At 47.3% G+C, this 26096-nt stretch overlaps 1 protein-coding gene across 2 annotated transcripts in view; it reads left to right on the plus strand.

The window, feature by feature from the left end:
• ARMH4 (armadillo like helical domain containing 4) overlaps positions 1 to 18981 on the plus strand; it is a 67123-nt gene extending 48142 nt beyond the window's left edge. Inside the window, exons 6-8 of one of the 2 annotated variants that reach the window (XM_032691867.1) lie at positions 10022 to 10053; positions 14171 to 14305; positions 14504 to 18981. In XM_032691867.1, the coding sequence (XP_032547758.1) occupies positions 10022 to 10053; positions 14171 to 14305; positions 14504 to 14572 (236 nt within the window). In that variant the 3' untranslated portion in view covers positions 14573 to 18981. The remainder of the gene's footprint in view (positions 1 to 10021; positions 10054 to 14170; positions 14306 to 14503) is intronic. The other variant, XM_032691868.1, reaches the window with a different exon arrangement.
• The last annotated feature ends 7115 nt before the right edge of the window (positions 18982 to 26096 follow it).

A 26096-nucleotide genomic window follows, 5' to 3' on the forward strand; every position in this document is an offset into this window, starting at 1 on the left:
GCTGCCCCATCCCTGGAAGGGTTCCAGGCCAGGTTGGACAGGGTTTGGAGCAACCTGGGATAGTGGAAGGTGTCTCTGCCCATGGCAGGGGGCTGGAATGAGATGGTCTTTAGGGTCTTTCCCAACCCAAACCATCCTGTGAGTCTATGGAAATCACTTTCTTCACCTGCCTGATGAAACTATTTCATTTTTCTTCCTTCTTCCCTGGTTGGATAAGGATGTTTTGCTCCACAGATTTTCAGACTTCACAATTGTGAATTTTACCATAAGTGGAGATGGGTATTGACCACTTGGGGCTTAACGTGTAGTTTGGTCAGGTTCACACTGACCTTAGTGCACAGTGGGTAAGGCCTTGGGTGAATTAAATGTAAGAGCATCTTTTCATGTTCTCTTCATCAGCATTGAGTGTGAACTCCAGGTAAGGACAGGTTGATGAGCAGCAGGTAGGTATCACCTCTTCCCTGGAATCAAGCTTCTCCTGGGAGCATGCATGATTTTCTCTGACTTCCTGAGGTATCAGTGGACTCCACAGGTGGATAATATGACAGCAAACCTGGATAGGGCACATCCCCCGGTGGAATGGTTCAACTCTGCTGAAGTTAATGGAGGTTTACTACAGAATCATAAAATAATTTGAGTTGGAAGGGACCTTTTCAAGGTCATCCAGTCCAACCCCTGTGTAGGCAAAGGCTGAGTTTGGTTTGTTGTCCTACTTTTCATATTCCTTCCTGGAGAAGGAGTAAGATCAGGTTCAATTTCTGTCTCAAATACATGCTCAGAGCAGCAGAATTCTTCCCTCTTTGGTCCTATAATTACTTAAGAGTTTGTTTCTCCTTGCAAATGTTCATTAAAGACTTTTCTGGATGTTTTATCTTCAGGAATAGTTGATGCAGTCTGGGTAGATGCTAGTGAGGGTAGGGAAAGGAAAATATATTTGTGTTTCCTGAGCATCCCGGGTACTTCAGTGCTTAAAATAATAGCGTCCTAAAGAACATCTGTTTCCCAATAATCCCATTTTGCTGTGATTTAATATTTGTGCTGTATTGACTCCCAGAACATCACATCCAGATGGAGGTGTTACAGTAGGGGCTGTTAAAATAGGGAGGAAGAGGCTCTGACACAAGCAACAGAAACAGAAAAGACCTGCTAGATATGACCTATTGTACCCATGGTAAGGATGGGAAATGGAGTAACAGAGATTAATTTACTTGCCCGTGGTTATACAAGAAGCCAATTGCAAGGCTATTGAACTGGTGTTGGGGACCTCGAGTCCCCATTTGATGTTTCATCACGAGAGCATCGAATCACAGTGGGAATCAATGTTCAGTTCTGGATGCAGGAGGAGTGTGGGATCAGACTTTTCCTGTTAGCAAACACAGGCAAGTTCATTTTCTTTTTGTGACTAACACTGGACAGTGCTCCTGTTGCCAAGTATTTGCATGAAAATGAGTCCCTGTCATAATAAGATCTTATTTTTAGCATCTAATCGATGCTCAGGGCTTTGTGGTTTAATCACTGGAATAATTGTTTGCTGAAAACACGGTCTAATATCTGGGTTTTTTTCCTTTAAAGGTCAACTCCATCATTTTCCTTTCCAACCATTTAGTACTTTATTGATCTTTATGTCATTTCATGGGGAGCGCTGCGTCTTGCCAGATGAAATAAAGGCCGAAACTTGAAATGAGAAAAATACTTCCTTTTCCTTAAATACAAAAATGGAAAAATCCCTATTTCAGCCTTCCTTGCTGCAGGCAAATCCTTCATCCAGTGTCCCCAGGAAAAATGGTTCTGAAAATTGCTTTTGTTCTTTATGGAAGGGGAAAAAAGCACACCAAGAAACTTTCCCCAGCCTGATTAATATCAGACATAAACTGGAGTACAGGAAGAAATTTTGCAGTTTATCTGCTGATCCTTTAAAGCAGATAAGGCTGCAGGCTCTGTCAGGGGGACAGGAAAGTCTGTGTGGTTCTCATTTAGAGAGGGCTGGGTGAGAAATGCCCTCTTCTTTCAGTAAAAGGGAATATCACATGGCTTCAGCTGGAGATTTAAAAGGTGTTTAGTCACATAACAGCCACTATTATTTTGCTGCCGTCCTGCAGCTGAAATGAGATGCTGTTGGAGCAGAGGGATGTGTGAGGTGCTCTCCATTTGCAGCCTCTCCAGCTTTTCCACTCCTCTCATCATCTTGACATTTGGTTTTAATTTGCAGAAATCTATCTGTCTTTGCCAGGCTATGGGGAAGGGTGCTGAGTTATGGAGTGGAAAATAGGCTTGGTGAAAAATGGGCATTAAAAGGTAGCACGGGACCAATTTCCATTTTGTGCCTTTTTTTACTACAAATACTCGGGGCCAAAGCCTCCACTCATCTCTCAGGCAAAACCAGCAGTGATTTCAGGGGGACTTGGTGCCAGAAAAGCTAAAACATTGGCTTAATGTAAGGACACTGCCTTTAAATCTGCACATGGCATGCCAATCATTCAATTTGTTGGATTTATATTCTGGTGTGTTCTAGTTCCTGGTAATTTAGCTGAATTTTAACTGTTTGGACCAAGATTTTGCCATGGTGCTTGCACGAGGCTTTTTAAGAATACTTCAGCTAAAGAAGTTCACCTGCTCCAGCAGATGAATCAAGGGCAAAAATAAACCATTAATAAATTTATTACTGGAGACCTCTGAGAAAAAAATAATTGTACAGCAAAATTTTGGAAGAATTAAGAGTGCAGGGATTAGCACAAATTCTGGGAGAGATGTTTTAGTGCCCTGAAAAAGCCTGGGAAGACTTTCTTTCATAGGACATGTGGCTCTTCAACTGCTGCTTGTATGCAGTTATATTTGGATAGTGATGTGTAAATAAACAGTACACAAAAGCTACCTTAAAAAGGTTATTAAAGCTGCAAAGTCAAAGCTTTTGAGCAAAGAAAGATTGTGCATCTTCAGCAGGATATCACTTTGATAAAATAGCTCCAGGGAGACCTTAGACCCTCTTCCAGTTCCTAAAGGGGCTCCAAGAGAGCTGGAGGGGGATTTTGGACAAGGGCCTGGAGGAACAGGACAAGGGGGAATGGCTTCACAGTGACAGAGGGAAGGCTTAGAGGGGATATTGGGAAGGAATTCTTGACTGTGAGGGTGGTGAGGCCCTGGCACAGGTTGCCCAGAGAAGCTGTGGCTGCCCCATCCCTGGAAGTGTTCCAGGCCAGGTTGGATGGGGCTTGGAGCAACCTGGGATAATGGAATGTGTCCATGCCCAGAGCAGAGGTTGGAACGAGATAGTCTTTAAGGTCCCTTTAACCCAAACCATTCTGTGATTCCGTGAAAGCTGGTGAATATGAACATTTTCAGCACCCAGGAAACCCCATTAGCTAAAGGAGGGTGGATTCTCCTTGCTGGTAAGTCCGTGTGTTGCTCCAGGAGCTGTGCCAGGGCAGAGTGATGGAGAAGCTGATCCGGTGTGTGCTCCAGCAGAGCATTTTCATGAGCAAATTTTGCCATTTCCATGAGCAAAGTTTGCATTTCCTCTCCCAGAGTGCACACAGCTTTTGGACACTGTCTGATCCAGTAAATGTTTACTCATCCAACAAATTATGACAGGCAGTTCACAGCAACATCCTCCTACTGCCTTTTACTTTTAGGATACTGAGAGGTTTTGTACCCTTGGCTTTGTCTTAGCAACTTGTGCCTGTCTGGGGTCCCTCAGAGAGAACCAAACAGTTTATCTGTGCCAACAAGTGTTTTGAAGGCACTACAGAAGAACTGAGTTCAGAGGGGAATGCCAAGGCAGAAGGGCAGTGCCTTTGCCAGCCTCAGCAAGTGGCTGCTCAGATCAAAGTGGAAAACAGCTGAAAAAGTGCAAGGAAAAAGGAAAAGGAGGAACCAGACCTAATGCCATGGGGCAGGCAGTGTCAAAAGGATTGATAAGGCCAAGGGAAGAGTTGGGAAGCCCATTTTAGTTTCTACTTTCTGGATGAGCATGGCAAGTTCTCTCCCCATCTTCATTTCTCTCCCAAGAGATTTGGGCAGGTCATGGCAGGTGATGGTGTGGAGCCAGGCTTGGATTGCAGCTGGATGGACAGGGAAAAGGTGGAGTTGGTAGAGTTCAGAGACCAGACAGTTCTGTGGTAACTGTTAAAGTTCACTTCGTCAATTCAAAGTTCACCCAACCAAAATTCTTGCCTGAAAACATAAATGGTAATTGTCAGTTTGACATTTGTTTGATTATCTGGCTGTTCAAGTCTCCTCAGGTTGGGCATGGCAGGCATTTCATCCATCAGCATTCCTATCAGGTAGTTCTTCTGGAATTAAAAATATGCTGCCTTCCAGCCAGATGCCGTTTTCTTTATTATTTATTTGTACTAGTAAGTAAATTGAAAATTGTGGGTTTTTTAAGGGAAAGGAGCTGCTGCAGCCTTGTGCCATTAAGTTGTCAGAGCTGAGCAGATGAAGCACGAAGCATTTCTGCAAAGTTGTTCTCACTAGTCTCATTTGGGAAAAAAGTCTCACCTGCAAGAGAAAGGGATGAAATCTGTAATGGAACAGGGCAGGTTTCTTGCTGTATTCAGACTGATTGAAAGTAATTGATCTTTTCTTTATTTTTTTACACTTTAACCAGCTTTCCTTTGCTGAAAGAGCATAGGTTTGGATTAGATATTAGGAAGAAATTGTTGGTTGTGAGGGTGTTGAGGCCCTGGCACAGATTGCTCAGAGAAGCTGTGGCTGCCCCATCCCTGGAAGTCTCCAAGGGGCTTGGACAGGGTTGGATGGGGCTTGGAGCAATTTGGTGTCCCTGCCCATGGCAGGGGGTGGAATGAGGTGATTTAAGGTCCCTCCCAACCCAAACCATTCTGGGATTTTATGAATGAGGAATGTAGTTGTTGGCCCCAATGAGATGCAGCACCAAACCCCAGCCATTCCATGCTGGGGGATGGGAAGAGCAGGGTAGCAGGAAGGTGTGGAACAGTGGAATGGATTTGTCTTAGGGAAGAAGGCGATGACAAATCTGTGCTGAGCTGCAGGATGCACTTACCTTTTACTGTGCCTGCAAAAAAAGCCTCCTCACTATGGATTTACAATTTCCACACTCCTGCAGACACACCAAGCAGGCCTTTTGTTGCCTTCGTGGGCAACAACTTCGTGGGTGGGATGAAGGCCTTGTCCTGGCTGGAGGAAGGCAGAGCAAACCCAGCATCCAGAGCAGGCATTGCCAGTGCTCAGGAAGGGCTGCTGTCTTTGCCTCTTGGCTCCATCCACCTTGGCCTCCTGGATCTGTCTGGTGCACTTGCAGTGGGAACTGTCATCTGCTGCAGTGAGGACCTTGTCCTTAAACAGCTTCTCTGGCTCCTGAGATAGGGATGTCTCTGATCTCAGGCAGTTGTGAAAGCAATTAATAGTATCTCTTAGATCAAAATCTTTTCATCCTCTGAGCATGACTGATAGTTTCTGATCTCCCAGAGTGAAGTTTGGTGCAGCCCTCCCAGCCTATTGCTGCTCAGGAATTGCAGGTGTGATGGTTGGGGCAGGTTACCCGAGCTCCAGGTTAGTTCTTAACCATTAAACCATCCTTCAGTCCTTTTCCCTGCCCTTGGAAGAGCGTGTAGGATCCTGGGTGCTGCATTTTCACCACTGATCTGGTGGTCATGGTGGAGAATTATTAAAAGAGAAGGTGATGGATGAATCTTCATCAGTAGTTCTGGAATGAAGAGGTAAATGCCGGATTTGAAAATAAAGGGAGGTGTGCAGGGATGAGGGATAACGTGCCACGGAAAAACAGAATTGTTTTAACTGGTGATTAAAAAAGAGAATATGATTAAAACAAGCTGATAAGATGAAACCAAAGTGACAAGATAAAGCAGCAGGGCATCCAAGAGGGGAAGGGGGGAGACAGAACTGATGGCAGGAGGGCATGAATTATTGATTGAAATCTGTACCAGAAGTCTTTGCATTTTCTTATCTGGGAAGGGAGAGGATGAATGAGAAGCGAACAGAATTATTAAGCAGCTTTATCATTGCATTGGAGTGGATAATTAGGCAATTAGGATTACTAAAAGTTGGCAAAGCAAGAAGCCTGGAGGCCTTGTGATCCTGATTCTAGAGGGGGGTGGTGAGGGAAGCAGGGAAAAGCCTTTGGCGAGAGATTTGATGGTGCATTATGGTCAGATGGAAAGGGCAGGGCCAGGCTCTGGCACCCAGTGCCCTGCAGCTTCCAGAGCAAAGGGGGACACAGGAGACCTGACTAATGAAAAAGAACTAATTTGAAGATGGGCAGTCCATGGAACAGCAACAAGAAATGAGATCAGGAGTGAAGGCCCCAACTTATGAAGGATGTGGACCTGCTGGAGCAAGTCCAGAGGAAGCCATGAAGATGCTCAGGGGGCTGGAGCCCCTCTGCTCTGGAGACAGGCTGGGAGAGCTGGGGGTATTCAGTCTGGAGAAGAGAAGGCTCCAGGGAGACTTGAGAGCCCCTTCCAGTGCCTAAAGGGGGCTCCAAGAGAACTGGAGAGGGACTTTGGACAAGGGCCTGGAGTGACAGGATGAGGGGGAATGGCTTCCCACTGCCAGAGGGCAGGGTTAGATGGGATATGAGGAAGAAATTCTTGTCTATGAGGATGGTGAGGCCCTGGCACAGGTTGCCCAGAGAAGCTGTGGCTGCCCCATCCCTGGAAGTCCAATGTCACTCACTGTCCCTCTCCAGCCTGCACCTGCCACAACCTGAACCTTCAGAATGGTTTTGCTTGTGGGGGTTTTTGACTGTCCCCTTAGACCAGGTATCTCCAAGGCAGGGCCAGGCAGACACCACAGGCTGCTGCTTACCCTCCTTTAGTTGGCACCATAGCATCTTAATAGCTGGCTGCACATTTTGAAGGGGAAAGCTGGGTATAGATTACTAAAAATAGCACATTGTGAGTGTATCAATTCATCCTGAGCTGCTCTGACACCACTGTCAGACAACTGGGCTCCTCCTCTGTGCTCCTGACCAGCTTAATCTTCAGATATATGCTATTTAAAATTAATTTGTAAAGATGCAGACATTATATTATAAATCACTGAGGAAATGTCAGATTATGTATGTAATTTGCAGAAGTGCTCCACACTGATCTTACTTAGCTCCCCATGAAACCAAGGGATCAAAATTAAGCCGAGGCAGAGTTTGGACAGTTCACCATCCTTAAAATGCCATGGAAAATGAGCCAGCACTGCAGACACTTGTTGGTAATTCACACCCAGAGATTGTTGTATTATCTTTAGGACATTTGGTGATCAGGGAAGGAGAAAAAAGGGGGATGATGAAAAATACATGGACTAGAGTATCTCTTAGTAATTGTTTGCTTGGCCTCATTGGAAAGTCACCTGGTGTTCTTGGAGAGCGTTGTGTGTTCATGAGGAGGTGCCAACCACAATATTCCAAGACCAAGTTCAGAATATTAATCATGGATAATGATGCATAATTAGAGCCTGAAGTCCAGAGTTAATTGATGGTAACTGCTTAGCATAGATATCAAATCTATCCTGAAATAATGCTTTATCTCCTACCCACACCCCACAGTGTCTCCAGATGGGTAAGGAATTGTTGCAATAAGTGCTTGGTTTTGATGACACAGTGACTTGTAATTTCCTCAAAGGTGTTAAAACAGTTCTGTGCATTAGTGACATGAAAAGTATTTGTAATTCATGGTAATCCAGAGCTCCTTGACTTGTCCTGGCCCCAGCCTGACAGGCTGCAGAGTCCAGGACCTTGGTTGTGACAGCTCTGCACTCTCTACTCCTTCCCAGGAGAGGTGAATCCACTGCTGCCACACACCAGTGCAGTTCTGCCAGGACATTCAAGGGTTTTTGACCTCCTGCTGCCTTAATCTCATGAACTTGGGGCCATTATTTTTCTCAAGCAGAGGTCAGAGGCTGTGACCCAGCCAGCCAGCCTGTGACTGCATTAGAGCACCCCTTGGATAGCCATCCAGTCTGGCAGAAATCACCTTGGGTTGTTTTTCCTGTGGCCTGGGTTGATTCCCAGAAGCATCTGACATGTGCTCTGCATGGCTGAAAACAAGGTTGGTTTTAATAATGAGCAATTATGTGATAGCAAACAAAGATTTGTACTGTGGAGCTTGTGGGTCCCAGCGGACGCGCTGCCGTTGTTTTGTGGAGCAGAGGGGAACGAAGCCAGAGCTTGTGTTTGCTGGAAGTAGGTAATAGAATATTATTAGATCAGCCCCTGCCTCTGCCTTGGCAGAAACACTGCAGAGTTAATTGCTGCTTTAGAGCACCGTTGTTCAGCTGCAAGAAAGTGGGTCGGCTATTGAGGAGATCACTGATCCCGTATAATTGCTGTGAAAGACATAAAAATAGGCTTTGTGCTCAGCTTGAGTTTGGGCCAACTGAGCAGCACAGTGGCTTTCATCAGTGGTGGGCACACACTGAGGGTACCTGTGTAGCTGTCTGGGCATGCACAGGGGACATCAGTCCAAAGCCCTGTCGTTCTGAAGTTGTGGTTGTTACTGTGTGACTGAGCCACTGTCACCACCCCTCCTGGCAGTGTCACATCTGGAAACCCAGCTGAGAAACCTGGCCCAGGGGAACCATGAATTCCCTTCCTCTCTAGTGTTCCACTGGGAGCGACTTCAAGGCAGGCAGGATGGTGATGGCACCTCCAAAAACTGAGTTTGCTATGGCTTAGTCCATACAGGGCAAGACTCATGGTGGGAAGAGCTGATAAAAGTAGACCTCTTGCCCTCTCCTAGTGCTGTGGGTGTCTCTCTCCTGGATAATTCATCTTTTTTCCCAGGTCCTTGTCAGACATGAGTTTGTGTGTGTGCACCTGTGCCTGTTTCACATGTTTTCACCCCTAGGCAATTTGGGATCCTTTTTTTTTTTGGAAGTGTTATGTTATTAACACTTAAAAGGGGAGTATTCAAATCACTTTGAATTTGTGGTCTGAGTCGTAAAATAACCATTTACTGCTGGCCCCTCCCCACTCACAGCAAGGCTCCCTTCTGAAGGATGCCCTGGGTGGTGTACGTGCGTGTGCAGACTTTAATATTGCTAATACAAGCTTTGAAAGCACTTTCTATCACAAATCAGGCTTGGAGATAGGGTCTCACTCCATAAATGATGGGTTACATTTGAAATTTAATGTGTCCTGGGAGAAATATCCCTCAGAAGGACATTGGCGTATCCAAGAGTCCCCTTGTGCCCGTAGCTTTGTCCTCCTGGAGAAATGGGAATGCTTGACCAGGCTTAAAAAGCACTTGGTGAACCCTGGAAAAAACCCAGCATTTAACTGTTTACTTGCTTCTTACCTATGAGCAGGAATTAGTTAAAATCCTGGTGGATCTCTGTGGGCGTTTTGCCCTCAGACACATCCAGTGCCCTGTGGTGTTGATGTTCTTTAAGACTAGCTGGATATTTCATCCCAAAGTCCATGACATCACAGAACTTTAATTCTCAGGTAGCATGTTTCACAGGACTTACATTAACTCTTAGGAAAAGAAAGTCACTGTGCTGGCAGTGTAAATTTACTTGGTTTACAAATTTAGCATGTCCAGTGCTACCCCAGCCCTCTGGTGGCTTCCCAGAGCAGGCAGTGGCTCTTCCAGAAAAGCAAGGGAATAAAAAACAGGGAATAATACTTTTTTGGCCACGATTACAGGCTGTACCAAACAGAAGGAAGAATATCTATGTGGAGGAGGCCAGTGGAAGGGGGTACCTGCGCTGTAAGGTTTTCTTCTTGTCCTTGTATGAGAAGTAAAAATCCACAACCTGAAATACTGGTTTTATATTCCTTTTTTAACCACTCTGAAGATGTGAATTGCTCAGGCAAAAGTGAGCTGCTTGCCTGCCAACTCACTTGAAGAATTGCTGGTGTTGATTTTCAGCTGCATTTGCTCTTTCTCAAGAATGAGAAGAGAGGGAATCTAATGTAAAGTCTTATCAGCTTGTCAAGTTAATTACTGTCTATTTTAATATTATCATTATCAGTCGTTGCTAATTAATGTAAGTAACATGATTACAGCTTTTTTGTCTTATTTTTCAGTGAGAAGCTGGATGGAGAAGCTGAAAGATAAGGTAGGAGGCTCAGTGTTTCAATTCCTTTCAAAGCAAAACATGTTTACTTGCAGGAATAAATAAACTCGTGTCAGTGCAGTTCTTTATCTCTACAAAGACAGTTGAGAAAAGGCTTAAAATTTTCTCTGGAAGGCAAATGAACCAGATGAAGCTGGTATATGGTGGTGTGAATCCACAAGACATCCCTGATGGGCAGTAACTAAGGGCAGAAGGAGGGACAGGGGTATTTGATTGATCTCTCTGCACCAGAAAATGACCTTGTTGTCAGACAACCAGAGCTACTTTCTTAGTGCCCCTTAACTTATCATAGAATCACAGAACAGTTTGAGGTTGAAGGGACTTTTAAAAGGCCATCTAGTCCAACCTCCCTGCACTGAGCAGGAACATCTTCCACTAGATCATAATCAGGTTGCTCAGGACCCTGTCCAACCTGACCTGGAGTGTTTCCAGGGATCCAAGGGTGAGGAACTTACCTCCGCACCTTTCTCTTAGAGCTAAGCTTGGTTCTGAATCCAAATCAAGAGATTTTTGGTGCTCCTCTCTGATGAGAGGTTGTGTACCATGTCACCTCTTGGACAAAACATTCCCTGCCTCCACGTGCACGAAGAGCTGCAAATCCCTGGAAGGAGAAAAGAGTAAACATGGGAAGACTGAGAAGGTAGCAGGCCCTGATCATTTCTCCCTGGTGTCACAGGGGATAATCCATTGGAATCAAGAGCTGTGCCAGCCACAGGCATTGATGGCTTTTTAGGCTCTGTTGCCCTGGAGCAAATATTAACATTTTGAAACGGTTGTGAAGCCTTCCAAATGTCATGTTGCTGGTGGCAGAGCCGTGAAGCTGGAAATGAAGGTGGCAGTAGTGTTTTAAGGCAAGAACATTTTGTGAGTCAACAAGGCTGGGAAATTCTTGAGCAGGATCGGAGTCAATGGATGAAAAAACCACCACAAGGAAACTCTGAAAATACATCTCTGAGCTGAAGCAGCCTCCTCACCCCAGGAGCCCAGCCTTCCCACGTGGTCCTCACCAAATTTCAGCAGCACTTTACCACCAAGTCAGAGCAGAGAGATTGGGTCTGGGTATCAATTTTCCAGGACAGGGGAGTGGAAGGGTTTAAGGTGGGTTCCTGCCCAGCCTTTTTTGAGTTGCTTTTCTGCCCACACCAGGAAGGAGGAATGTCTAGTACGAGCTCTGCTCATGGCAGAGCTCTTTGGCCTGGGATTCAGCCCGAGCGGATGCTGAAAGGACAGAGAATGGTTTTCCCAGTGAAGGTAAAGAGCAGACACCAGGGCTGGCTGGGTGCCTGGAGTGAATGCAGCATGCACAGGGCACCTGCTCATGCCAACTGCTCATGCCAACACGTGGCACACACGAGCTTGGGGACATCAGTGTGTTCTCACTGAAGTGTAGCTTTCACTTCTTTCCCCTTGGCACCTTGGCCTCCTCTGTCCTTCCCCGTTGCAGAGGGTGTGCTTGTTCCATGTTCCAGCCTCTTGCAGGTAAATCCTGGACTGCCTGGAAGTGCCCAGCACAAGCACTGGTGTAACTGAGGATGCACTGGTGTCCACTTAAAAGAGAGATTTGGCCCTGAGCCATCTCCCTCCTTTGGGGAACAGCAGACACGTGGAGGCAGATCTTTCACCTGGCTCACATTTTCCCTTAGAAGAGCCCAACAAAAAGCACTTCCCCACCCCCAACCAAATGCTAGTGTGGCAAACAAACCTGTTCACCCCATTCCCTCCTCTTCCTTGTTGAGTTTATCAGCACCAGTCGTATGTACCCTACTCATCTGCCCCTTTCCTCTGTTTTACAATCCCTTCATCCAGAAGAGGATCCTGGCACATGATGGCCTCATCCCTGAGAGATACGTCCTTGTGTGTCCCTCTCCACGGGAGAGGACAGGGTGTGGGGAGTGTGGGACCAGGAGCAAGGGTCAGGGACAGATTTATGTCTGGTCTCCTGCAAACACTGTGCAAATGTTGCATTTGGTGTGGTGGATAATGGACATGAGGTTCCTCTGAAGTTCTCTTGCTGTTATCTCAAGGCTCGGGAAGGTCACGGTCATGGACTGGGTGTATTAAAAGCATCCCTAAAAGAAGCCACATCTTCCCCATGGGAAAGGGTCAAAAACATGGCTTTGGAGCTGCCTATAAAATGGGGGTTTCTATCAAGCAAGTGCAGAAGCCCTCAGGACAGAAGAGCTGGGTCTGCATCACATCACAGGCTTTTGGGATATAAAACATTGATCTGGGTTTTGAGGGAAACCTGTAAAAGGCCACGGGCTGGTCAGGTGTGATAAAGGCTCACAGACAGGCTGAGGAGTTGGTTGTATTAAAAGTAGTGATTTCTAGGTGGAAACTCAACTGGGCAGCAGCTAAAAACCATTTCCAGTCGCTGCCTGTGCCAGCAGCAAAGTTCCAGAAATAGAAAACCCCACGCTGCACTAATTAGGTCACCCAATTAAGGCACCTTAATTGCCTCGCAGAGATAGAGCCTTTTTAGCTGTGTTCTCACTAACCTCCTTTTTTCAGGAGCTGGGTGCAGGGATGCAGCCCCCTCCCAGCACCTATGCTGAAGGGAGATGGGTTTTCTGGGAGGGTGTTCGGGGAATCCGCAGGATGCAGCTGAAGATCCCTCAAGCCCTGGGATCCACACACAAAGGTGTTACTATTTAAAGCATTGAGTAGGATCTGGAGGGGTTTGGGAGAGCAATCCAGCCCTTGCTAGCATTGTGTCTGCCCTAGATGAAAGCAGTTATTTTCATTCTCCAGGTAGGGATACAAAGGCAGGGCAGGTTTTTTTTTTTTCCCCTCCCACTCTGTGAATTATAGAAGAAAAGTGATTCTGGTGTAAGTGTGTGTTGTGGCTCTGTGTTGCAGTTTGGGAGTGCAGATGAAGATGAGTGGTTGTAAGCAATGGGCTGAGGCTCTCTAGGAGCTGGCTGATAGTCCTCAGGATTGGTGCATCTGTCCCTTGGCAGGTGTAAAATCTGTTTTGGGGGGTGGACATGGCGAAGGGTGAAGCTGTAGTGGCACAGCAGAGGACTCTGCTGCTGCAGTGTGAAGAAAGGCAGAGCTTCTGAGGGAGGGGGGCCAGGCTGTACCTGCCTCCCTTGCAACACTGGGCCCCCCAGCCTGAATTAGGTGAGGATTCTGAAGCAGTCTGTCACCTTGGAACTTATGTGCATTTTCATTTGAAGCAGTAAAATATAAAATAACAAGGACTAGGGAATATTTTCCAAAGGATTTAAAATGTTTAGATGTGTAATTTTTAAATTAGTCTTGCTATTTATATGGTTTTTTAGTGGGCTGTGCAAACATATGGATCACAGCAATGGAATTAGAGCTGATTTACTTTTGCTGTGCTTCCCTTAGGGCAAGCTGAAGGTCTGTGTGCCCTCCCTCTATGTCATCATCCTGCTCTCATGCAAGTCACCCCTTACCATGCAAAGAAAAAATGTTTGGCTCAAAGATTTTGAGTACAAAGCAGAGAAGACCCAGGCTGGGCTGGGCACAGAGAGGGCAGAGTGTCCCTGCCCATGCCAGGGGGGTTGGAACAAGATGATTTTTAAGATTTCTTCGAACCCAAACCATTCCATGATACACCTGTGCCTTTATTTGTGGTGGTGGTACCTGGGGGGCTCAGAGAAGCACTCAGCCTACTTTACACAGCATCTGGTCAGGCTGTTTGAGTGGTCACAGATCTTTGGTGTGGTCACAGATCTTTGGTGTGACTTGAGATTGCCTGGCCTTGGTGATTGAGGTTTTCCTTCACACTTACACCCATATTGACAGACACTTCACCCAAATTGTTCCTTCTCCTAAATCTGGGCAGGCACTGCAGGTTCTTGACTATCAAGAGCACATATCTGTTAGAAAAAGCTGATGGTGAGGGAGCTGAGCTGTGGTGGTTTGACAGCTTGGTCCTGGAGTGGGGCTGGCTGGGGCTTGCTTAGCCCCTGGAACCAGGGCTCATCCTGTGCAGGCAGGTGGTAGGGACTCAAACCCAATAAACCTTGAGGAAAGCACCACAGGGATACATTTCAGCCCTAGAACTGGTGAAAACTGACTCTGAAAGGATGGTCTTGTGAGTGCTGCTCTGCTTCTCTTTCCCATTTAGGCAGGGTACATGTCGGGGATGCTGGTTCCCGTGGGAGTGGGAATAGCAGGAGCCCTGTTTATCCTGGGAGCGCTCTACAGCATCAAGATTATGAACCGCCGAAGGAGAAATGGCTCGAAGAGACATAAAAGAAAGGTATGGAAAGTGCAAAGAAAGACTCCAATCCCACCCATTAATTCTCCCATTAACCCTTTGGGCTGTAAAGCGAGCGCAGCCTGGGTATGACTGAAGTGCCCTGGATGTCTTGGTTAAGGGATGGAGGGATCCAAATGCCTTTTATCCAATCTCCTTTTTGCATGTGGAGCTCTTTCATGTCTCTTTTTCCCCCCCCAGCAGAGGGAGTTTAACAGCATGCAGGACCGAGTCATGCTCTTGGCTGACAGCTCCGAAGACGAATTTTGAACCGGACTGCGGTGCCCTTGTGACTTTTCCGAGGAGGGAGGGAGAGGGAGAAGAAGAACAAGTGACTCTGTGCTGCATCCCTGCTCTCTCCACCACCCCAGGGCCCCAGCAGGGCTCAGTGCCCTGGCCAAGGCATGCTACGCTCTTCGTGTCCCACCAGTGATGTTTGTTTGATACAATAGTGGAGATTTCACATTTCAGATCCACAGCGCGTCTTGTTACAGCTGGAGCTGATCCATATGGATGATTATTTTCCTATCACCCTGGTGTACTGTTTTGGTCCTGGCTGGCAGTAATCTAATCATAACAATAGCTCTCACCTAACCCGGGAATGGAAATCTTTACTGTGAATGACTGCTGTCCAATTAATTTTAAATGTTACATTACCTGAGCTAGAGTTCATTAGTGCTAAGATTAGCTGCTCTGCTTAATTAATGAGTTGTACACCTGAACTGTGTCCCTGGCCACCTGAGAAGTGCCCACGTTCAGTGTTCTTGATTCAGTTTGAAGCACATTTCTGCACTTGGGTGCCCGACTCTCACCCCTGCTCTCTCCCTTCAGCTCTGCTCCACACTGCTTGGAGACACACGGGAATGGCCTCAGCACTTGATTGCACCACAAAAATCCTGTCCATTTTCAACCAGCACTGTCTGTTACAGCACAATAAATACCAGCGCTCGCCTACTGATGGGTGGTCTTGCATGGATCTCTCAGCTCTTGGTCAGTGTAGGTCAGAGAACAGGCAGATCAGAGGCTTCCTCAGCTCCTGCCTCCTGTTTGAAGGACGCTAGTTAGTGGTTCATCTCTTTCCAAGGCTGCTTTCCCATAGAGATGAAAGTGGAGCATCTGTCCTGCTGGAAATTGCATTTTCAGCCCCTGAAAGCTGCACGAACAGCAGCACCTTTGGGGGATTTGGATGGGTCTTGTCTTATAGAATCACAGATTGGTTTGGGTTGGAAGGGACCTTCAAGACCATCTCATTCCACCCCCCTGCCATGGGCCACTAGCCCAGGTTGCTCCAAGTCCTGTCCAACCTGGTCTGGAAGACTTCCAGGGATGGGGCAGCCACAGCTTCTCTGGGCAACTCGTCTCCAGACCACGGAGTAAGTACAGAAAGGCACTCAAGGTTGTAGAGCAGGTGACTGTCAGTGTTGAGGGATTCATGGCTGAGATTGGGAAAGCAGCCACAGCTGGAGAGATGTTTGCTGCAGGGGTGTGAAATGGCCCCACTGGAAACCTTTGGCCATGGTGGGGGAAGGTAGAGCTGTAGGACAGGTGGATTCAGGGGTCGTGGCGGTGAAGCCAAGGGTGGCACAGAGTGAGGGCAAGCTGCTGTGCTGCCTGGGTTAGCCCTGGGTTACAGGGGGAGAAACAGCCACTGTCTGAGATGTCACAGGCACCAGACAGGGGAGGCTGATGTTACTTTGCACAGAAACGCTGTCAAAATAGCCAGAAAAGGGGCTGCGTTACTTTATCTCTGCTTCTGGTTATGGAATTACTTCAATCTGACATTTTGTGCAAAGCATCCATGTTTCTGAGGTGGAAATCACTGTTTTGTGGGGAATCATCCTTCATGCAAGGAACAGTGTTGCCAGAGGAGACCTGATCAGAGAAATAAGGGCAGACCACACATCTGTGAGATTAAATCCCACTGAGCCTTTGAAGAAGTGGAGGGAGGAGAGTTTGAGGAGGGGCAGGTGCAGGATGTCATTCCTTGTGAAGGTGGAAAGATGGTAAAAGGTAGATGTTGATGATGGGAAGCAAATGCCTTGTGGGAGTGTGAGTGGGTAGAGAGGACATTCAGAAGCCCCTCCTCAAACTGAGGTCTCTTTGAGGAAGTCAGGACCTCCTCTGGACATTAAGTCACCAGATGTGATGTTCAGCTCTGAACAATCTATGCTCTTCAGAGCCCAGGTATTTTCCTGTGAGCCTTACCTCTACACCTACTGAGTCATCTCCCATCTGGAGAAGGACAGGTGAGACAACCTGCTTTCAAAATGCTGCTAATGCAAGTCTTCCAGTCAAACAGCTGTGTGTGGTCCCTCACACATTCATCCCACCAAGTTTATGGGAAGCAGGTTGGGGAGACTGGTCCATCAACATGTTGGGGAGGGTCTTCATACCCTAGTCCCTCTAGGTCAGGCTTTCCCAGACAGGGAAATCTCACAGTGCATCACTCCCTTCTTGTTCCTGAAACTTTAACGAGGAAAATCTTGCCCTGCTAAAATCAGCCCCACATCTTTAACAGGCACTGAGGGGCAATCCACCAAGTCCAGGTGCCCCTACACAAAATTAAAGCCTCTTTCTCCCGTAATAAGCAATCACTCCAAGTTAAGATGAAGTTTTCCTTCCAGACTCATCTGTCCCTATTTCCTTCTCATTCCTAAGTCTCTTGGAGGTGCTCAGGAAGTGTTAACAGTCCAGGTGAGCATTGCTGACTGTCTTGCAGCATTGGAAATCAGGAAATATTGTCCCTTGGGCTCTTTGGTGATTTATTGCTGGCAAGGTATGATGGGGGTTGCAAAGTGAAATGACTTCTCCCTTCCAGGTTGCTGGAGATCATCTTCAGAAAGGCTTGGTTTTCAGGAACAGTGTCAGGCAGGCTGGAAATGAGACTCAGGCAGCTGCCTGAGGTGTTCTTGAAGTTCTTTACCCTGGTCCAGCTTGGAAGGCACGAGGAATCAGCAGTGATAAAGGGCCTTGGCCTCTGCAAGAGGGGGCCTGTCTTGGAGCATCAGTTGTGTTAAGTACTCAGTAAAATGCAGAGCTGCTGGGCCTGTCAGGAGAAGGAGGAGGGATGGCTGAGCAAAGCTGCAGGCTGCTGGTTTAAGTACCCCAGCTCTGGCAGCACAGGAGGATCTTTATGGATGGGTTGTCAGTTTGATGGATTGGGAAGGCAGGTGGGGAGGTGCCATGGCCTCTGGTTGTGCTAACAAATCCACAGTTTGGGAAACACTGGCTTTCTGCAGCGGCAATCAGTCTCCCTGTCTTTCTTCTCCCACCCCAACATAATGAACTTAAGGAGTTAAAGGCAAGGCTGTCAGTCAGAATGACAAAGGTGGGGTTTTACTGCACCAGCTGGGTGCCCTGGTGTCCTCAGAACCAGGCTTCCCTCAGAGGGGACAAGGCAAGGCTGGGTGGGATGCTGGAAATCAGCAGTGCCACAAGTGGGGCTGACAATTAGTTGTGAGTGGATATATGGAAGGTATAGTGGGACAGCCTGGGCAAGCAGGAGAGTGGCAGCTGAAATGGAGATCCAGCTGTGTGCACAGTTCAGTGTGGGCTCTCTGATCTGTGCTGGAGACAGAGTTAGCAACTAGAAGGGTTTTGCTGGTGGTCCATCCTCACTGCCAGGCCTGTCTCTGACTCTGAACACCAACCAAGGAGTCTTGACTGGGAGCTGACTACTGTTGGCCAAATTTCTGACCCACTCAGCAGTGCAGAGATCCCAGCTGATGTCCATTTGGAGAGGAGGTGTCTGTTGAGTAGTTGGTTTTGGTCAGGTACCAGGCTTTCCATGTCTTTGGCTTAACCTGGAAGCAAGTTGGACAGTAGAACCAGCCTTGGATCCCAGGGAAGCTTGCGGGAGCCTTTGGAGCACAGACAGGGTTTCCTGCAGTGCCCCCGGCATCAGTGCAGTTTGTGAAAGTCCTGAAAGCACAAGCATCATTCAGCTCCTTCCCTTCTCATCCAAGGCCAGTAGACTTTGGACTGGGCTCTTAAAATTATTCTCTATACAACTTCTGGAGTTTAATTCATTTCTTTGAACAAAGATGGGAGGAGGGAGGGGAGGAGGGGTTAAGGTGGGAGCTGAAGCTCCAGTGGCTTAACGCTCTGCTGATTTAATCTGTACCTCTGCGTTGCCAAACAAGCAGATTCTTTTGAGAGAGACAGGACAGGAAAAGCAGCCAAGAAGGATCCTCCTCATCCTCTGTGCTGGGTGAACTGCAAGCCTCTGAGTGCTGAGGTGACCCTGGCACAGCTGTGATGGCGACTTCACTGCAGCAATAGAAATCCCTCGACTGACACAGGACAAGTCACTCACCTCTGTTTTGCATTTTCCTGATAGCACAAGCCAGAATTTATTGAAGGCATCACACAACAGCATCTCCAGCCCCATTTCTGACAGGAGGAACCAGCCTGGTGTGCAGCTCTTGCCCTGATGAAATGCACCTCTTCTATACAGCTGCTGATTTTTAAAGGTGTCTCTAAGGCCAGATGTTCCCCCTGGTGAGGTTTCTCTGGACTGCACTGCTTCCATAGAGTGATGTTAGCAGTCCTCATGCTTCCTCGTGGTTTTTTTTCTATTTTGGACAGGAACAACTCCTCATACTGTAACTATGGAATGTAGCACTTTGTTAAATGAAAACATTGGGAAATAAAAAGCTGTCCATCATAGCTCACTCTGAGCCCCTCGTCTCCCTGCTCTGTGGTTCATGGCATTCACTGGCTCCCAGGTAAAGCTGTGAGGGGATCATTTGGAAGACTTGAGTGTTGTGTTTCTTTCTCCACACTGCATGGCCTGGGCAGGGACTCAGGCTGGGCTTGCAGGGGTGATAGGAGCCCTGGGGAACTTCAGCCTGGGACTTTTTGGGTAGGATTTACCAGGAGGTAGGTGTTTGCCATAGGCTGTGATGAATAACACCCCAAATTCCCTTGGTGTAATTTGCAGTAGCAGGAATGAGCCCCAGTACTGACTTTCCACATGGCCAGAGGTCTCTCTGTGCACACCAGGACATTTTTCTTTCTGTTTTGTCCCATGAGCAAAAGGTCTGTGCCCAAACCTTTCAAGACCCCAGTGATACAGCACTGGTGAGCTTTGAGTGTCAGTTGTAGGTGCTGCAAATGTTTCATAAAAGCTGCCTTATTGCAGGTGAATATTCATAGAATCACAGAGTCATGGAATGGTTTGGGTTGGAAGGGATCTTAAAGGCAAACTTGTTCCAACCCCCTGCCGTGGGCAGGGACACCTTCCACCAGACCAGGTTGCTCCAAGCCCCATCCAACCTGGCCTTGAACACTTCCAGGGATGGGGCAGCCACAGCTTCTCTGGGTAACCTGTGTCAATGGCTCACCACCCTCCCAGCCAACAATTTCTTCCCAATATCCCATCTAATCCTGCCCTCTGTCAGGGTGAAGCCATTCTCCCTAGTTCTGTCACTCCAGGCCCTTGTCTGAAGTCCCTCTCCAATTCTTTTGGAGCCCCTTCAGGTACAGGAAGGGGCTCTCAGGTCTCCCTGGAGCCTTCTCTTCTCCAGGCTGAACACCCCCGGCTCTCCCAGCCTGTCTCCCTGGCAGAGGTGCTCCAGCCCTCTGAGAGTCTCCGTGGCCTCCTCAGGACTCGCTCCACTAGCTCCATGGTTTGTTGGAGGCTCTGGATCTGGGTGCAGCACTGCAAGTAGAGTGTCCTGAGAGCAGAGTAGAGGGGCAGAATCCCCTCCCTCACCTGCTGCTTACCCTGCTGGGGATGCAGCCCAGACACAGTTGACTTTTTGGGCTGCCAGTGCCCACTGCCAGGTCACGTCCAGCCTCTCACCCACCAACACCCCCGAGTCCTCATTGCACAGCCTTCCATGGACCCACGATCCAAGCAGCAGGATCAGAAGGACTTGAGAGTGAGTAAAAGGTGTATGGGCTGGCTTTGAAATTGTCCTCCCAGTGCCCTGTTTGCAGGTGTCTTTGCATGCACTGAGTTCCTGCATGTGAGAACAGGGCTGGGTGCACATCCCGTTGCCGCGGAGGTCCCAAGGTGGGAATGTGAGCCCCCCCAGTGCACAGCCAGTGGTGGGGGCTGCCTGCCCCTCTCCCCTCTCCCTCTGCTAATAAGAGCCAACGAGATCTATTTGTCACTGTGTGTATTTTCTCTAATGGAAAGTGGCTTGTTCAAAACAAGGTATTCCCAGGGAAATAGCTGTTTGGGGATTGCACGAACACATTCTTTGCTAATTGGCAGTTGCCAAAAACAATCTGTATATTCATGAAGCTGTTTGCTGCATTGCTGGCTTTTTCCAACGGAAAAAACAAAACCTGCTGAAAGAAGATAAACAATGACAATTGGGTTTTTTTCCCCACAGGTTTGTTTCCTAAGGAAATTACTCTCTGTGAGCCTCTGCCCATCAGCCTGTCTCCTTCTAATATGCCCGACTCTGCCAGCCAAGCCAGGGGTTTGTGAAAACTGGGAAGAGGAGAGAGACCATATTAAAAAAGAAAAGAAACAAGAAAAGCATGTGTGGAGCTGTTCTAAGGCTGCAAAAAACCTGCATATGCAGGTTATATGTGCCCTGATGGAGGGGATGAGCTGGATATCCTGGACACCCATTGGGGTTCCTGCCCTGTGTGGGGTTCTCTGGTGCTGAGCAAAGCATGAGATGAGTCTGGCACAAGGCTCAGCTTAATTCAGTCACAAGCAGCATGCTGATTGTGCAGAGGAATGCTGGCAGCCCAGCTTGGGGTGGTTTTGATTGATGCATTTTGGAAGGACAAACCAGAAGTCATTCCCTGTGGTGGTAAAGCCACCCGTGAGTGTTTGTCACCCCTGTGCCTGAGCCCACTGAGGTCTGCGCTTGGGGCCAGGCACAAAAAACTCCTTTATTTTGAGGCAAGTCTCATCCTCCAGCTGTGAAACCCCCAGTGCATATGGGGGTTATAAATGCTTTAGGGTTGGACCTCAATGGGCAAAAATTTAGCGCACAGGGATGTTGACTCTCAGCTTGCTCAAGGCTTGTGGTGGTTTTCCCTTTTTCCCCCAAGGGTGATGCTCTCCCAAGGAAGGGGTTTAGGTCTCAGCCAGCAGCAGGGACTCAGCAGAGGTGAGGGTGGCACTTCCCAGCAGAAGCATTTCCACCCTTGGAAATCCCTTCCTAATGGTAAGTGCTGGGCACTCTGTGCTCCACAGATCCATGTGGTACTTGCCACACAAGTTTTCCACCTGCCAGCACAGTGGTTTATTTCTGATTTACTCCAAGTTGCTTTGACTCGGGTCTTTTCTCAGTCTGATTTCCTGGAGTCTTACCCATTCTGTAACATAAAGCTTATTGCCTGTGGAATCTGCTGAAGGACACACAAGAGGGATCCTTGATGGGACTCTGGGAGCAAAGTCTTTGAAGCAGAACCCAAAGGTAGGACGGGAAATGGTGAAAATCTCTTCTCAGAGCAGTGGAAATGTGCCACTCCTTCTGTCCAACAAAAGGCTCCTTGTTGGAATGGGCTGGGTTACAACACTGGTGTTTCTGCTTTTTCCATCAGAGAAATAAGAACAGCACACAAACCCTCTTGGAACGGCTCACAGGCTGCTTAGTCCTTGATGGGGACAGCCCTGAGACAGACAAGGTGTGAGACCAGCTCCATGCCTTGTAGGAGTTGGTGGATCCAGGTGCAGCCTTTGGCTGACACCTACAATTTCATTCTGGGGCTGAAAGAAGATCCTTGATGTCCAGGCAGGAATATTGACGAGTGAGGGGGAGTCGATCTCTTGTCCCAAGTAACAAGCAATAGGACAAGAGGAAATGAGTTCATGTTGCACCAGGGGAGGTTTAGATTGTATATTGGGAAAAATTTCTTCACAGAAAGGGTTTTCAATCATTGGAACAGGCTGCCCAGGGCAGTGGTGGAGTGCCCATCCCTGGAAGTGTTTAAGAAACGTGTAGATGTGGTGCTTAGGGATGCGATTTGCTGGTGGGCTTGGCACTGGTAGGTTGGTCTCGATGATCTCAGAGGCCTTTTCCAACCTTAATAATTCTGTGATTCTCTCACTCTGACACTAAAAAATTGCCAGAGACCTGAGCAACTGCTGGCATTGCTGGGCTGCTGATGCAGCTTCAACACAGGGGTCCGTGGAGGGACATAAATGGAATTGAATGGCAGCTCTGGAGAGTCCCCTTCCAAAAATATCCCCGGAAAGGTCCTGGGTCTTGCACATTGTGCATGAAGGGAAATGTTAACCACTGTGTTGGTGCCAGCACTCAGGAGTGGAGCCTTACCTGGAGGTTTCCAGAGCCTCCTGACAGAGCCTTTGTTTCAGTATGATGGATAATGAAGGCACTGGAGGGAAAGCAATAAATGTTTTCCTCCAAAGCCAGTTCTCAGGAGCCACATCTGACACCCAGGGCAGGATGCCGGGTCCAGCCTGGTGTGACAAGTGTGTGAGTGTTTCCAGCATCCTCGTCCTGAATCCCATGAGTCCAGCAGGAAATAAATCTCCATCAGAAGGTTGGAAAGGGACCCGTGGGGTGCCCAGCACGGCTTCCAGGTACTGCTGCTGCTGCATTTTCCAAATCTTTCATACAAAATGACTGGAAGGACAAACTGCAGTCAACGAGGCTCTTCACTGATGATTTCATTGCATTTGAAGCAGAGGAAATGGAAGTGGGTGATGAGAAAAAGGCCGATGTTAACAGGGGTTCACTTACACTGTTCTCTTTAATGGAGGGCAAATTGGTAATGTGGTAAGAAGGAGGAAAGAAAACCCCTGCAAAAGTATGACCTTATTAATATCAGGAGGATATTCAGAAATAAACCAAGAATTTCTGGTGCAAATTTAAAACATCTGCTATTACACAAGCAAAGTCTCCGTAATGAAAACATTTGCCAGCATCAGGCTGTAACCTGACCCGGGATTTTGCAGTGAAAATGTTTAAATCACTGCACTTAACTGTACTTTATATCAAGAGGCTGAAAATCCTTGTTTTAAATAACTTGTTGACTAGCTTTGTTTTTCATTTTTAGCTCTTTTCCGAAGGTTCATTCTTGCTGGTCAATATGCCCTTTAAAACTTATTGATTTGCCTCTGGAGATCATCTGTCCACAGAGTTGTGCTTTATTCTTTCCATAACTTACTCTGCACTTATGAAAGCAATTTCAGGGCTTCTGATTATTTTTTTTCAGATTATTTACATTTTGTGTTTTTAATAACAAAAAATAGCAAATAACATCCTTCCATTCAACTGGTTTATTGCATTACACTCCAGTCTGGTTAAATTCCACTTGGATACAGACTGAAATTCAACTGGAGTACCCAGAAATTAGATTTTTGTTATAAGGTGCGAGCTGCACTGTTGCATGAACATCCAGGACTGGTTTCTGGTGACAAACGAGGCAATTTGGAAGGAGCTGGGGGGTTTGCTGATGGGGTCATGCTTTCTGAAATTAAATAACACAACAGCTCCATCAATCCCTGCATCCCAGAGGAATTTGGAGCTGCCCCCACTTTAGCACTGTTGGGCATGAAGAGTTAACTAGAGAATATTGATATTATATTCAAGACACGGCCATGGCTAAAGGGACCTTCATAAAAGGTACTCTGGTCTTGGGTTTAAAATGGAAAGGAGGGAGGCAGTAAAATGCATCATTGAATTCAGGCTGGAATGAGAGAGAACCATGCTGTGCCTGCATGAAAAATGGTGGTGGAGGTTTGTCAGGTGTTTTGTTCTTGCTGTAGGTGATGGAAAGGGTTTTCAAACCCACTCACAGGATCTGTCTGTTGGGCAGGAGGTCACTGCCAGGGGGCTGGAGGAGGGGGAAACTGCGCACCCCTTTGCTCCTGGCTGCAGTATCTCCTCCCTGCCAAAAGCCTCTGGTTGCTCACACAACTCCCTGCTCAGTTTAATCAGCTGTCCATCAGCGTGGGACAAAAGCACTTTTTAACTCATGGTGCTGAAAGTAAGTGGTTTTTGTGTCAAACTTAATCCAGAGGATGACATTTAATCTCCTCCACAGGGAGTGATGTTCTCAGGTGCTAAATGAGTTCCCACTTTACAGCTTTACGTGGCCACTCCAGGGTACTGGGAGTGAGAAAAAAAAATTACAGGGGTGACACATCCATGTGTTTTTGTGTGAGATATTTCAGCTGGCTGATGAATGATCTCTGCCCCACGCATAACACCAACCCCTGATCTCTGCACAGGGACCTGGGGCTGAGCTCATGGGGCAGAGCACAAAGCTGGACCCCTCTGTGGTGGCATCACACGAGCATCACCTTCCCTGTAACCTTCATAACGCTGGCAGGGAAGCTGCAGTGAGGTCACCACGTGGGGGACCTGCTGGTGGCTCTGGTGCTGCATGGATGGAGGCTGGATCGTGGTAGACATCACATCTTCTCAGGGGCACAGAGGCTGCTGTGCTTTTAACTTCTCCAGATGGTTTCACAGGACGGTAACTCTGGGACGTGCAGGGGTGACTTTGCATGCCTAGCACCAAGCCAAAGGATTTTAGAATTCATAGTTAAATTTTCCTCTGTAAAAACAAAACAAACAAACAAAAGAGCCAAGAGAAATAACCCAAGTCCATCCTTGTTTCCAGCAGAACAGGGGAGAGGTCAGTGAATTGTTAAAGGCTCAACAGCAGTGAATGAGCTGGTGAGCACTTGATAGGGAAGACTTTCCTCTAAAATTCAAAGTGGAGAGTGTGGTTTAATAGCATGAAAAATGCAAGGCTAATAAAGGGATTTGGCTGCATGCAAGCTGTACAGCATCTGTTAAAAGTAAGTATTTAATTGGATATTTGTTTTACTGTCAGCATACTGGGCTTAAAAATACACACTTGCCCTGAGACATCTGGGTGTAGAAAGGAGATGAGGCTGTGGAAACATTAAGCCAGAAGATACATGGAGGGTTTTTTTGGATGGCAGATACAGACTTTGAGGAGACAGGAAACAAGAAAACCATCTTATTATTTCACATTTACCTTATAACATCTTCATCTTATAGGCATGTGGTGGCCCAGGGCACTGGAAGTGTAGGGTCTGCAAATGTGCCATGGACCAGAGAGGACTTTAAGCATGTGAGGGTTGGGAAATTCATAAGGGTTGAGTGTGTTCATATGTGTTGGAGTCCACACGGAGACTCTTTTGTGGATACCCCAGTCTGACAGAAACCTGGAGCTAAAATCTTAGTGTGAGTTGCTCATGAGCTCTGCTGCCATAGCAAACCCCTTACACTGCTGCACACGGGGAAACCACGGTTTGGGAATCTTTTGCAGAGGAGGGATCTCAGCTGACACTATGGAAATAAGTTGTTAGTGATATTTCATGGGCTGAAGATTGTCTCTGAAGAACAGTGAAGTGAAGGAAAGGCTCTTGCTTACCTGGCTGCTCTTGAGCTTACAAACCTATGGCCACTGCTTGTGAGACAGAACTGAAGCAATATATGTAATATTGGGTTTAGTCAGCAGTAAATAAGTACATATGTCATCAAGAATTGGTGGAGTGGAGAAGTGAATTTGTGTAGTGATCAGCCCAGATTTAGCAAGTGAACCTAAGCATTGGAAACGCTGCCAGTGCCAAGGATTAATTTTAACCTGCATCCAGCAAAACCCAGGACATCATAACAGAGCTGGCTGGACCTGCCATGTTTTAGGCAGTCATAGAAACATTTGCATGACCATGTAAACTACAAGAGGCACTACAAGTGTGAAGTGCCTGGGCAGGGTCACCTTCTCCTCATTCATTGTGTGTTGATTTAATAGATGGAGAGGACACATCTTTGATAGTACAAGTGCCTGACAGCAATTTGCTTCATGGCTGAGCATC

The sequence above is a fragment of the Chiroxiphia lanceolata genome, chromosome 6 (genome assembly GCF_009829145.1).
Source record: "Chiroxiphia lanceolata isolate bChiLan1 chromosome 6, bChiLan1.pri, whole genome shotgun sequence".
Lineage (NCBI taxonomy): Eukaryota > Metazoa > Chordata > Aves > Passeriformes > Pipridae > Chiroxiphia > Chiroxiphia lanceolata.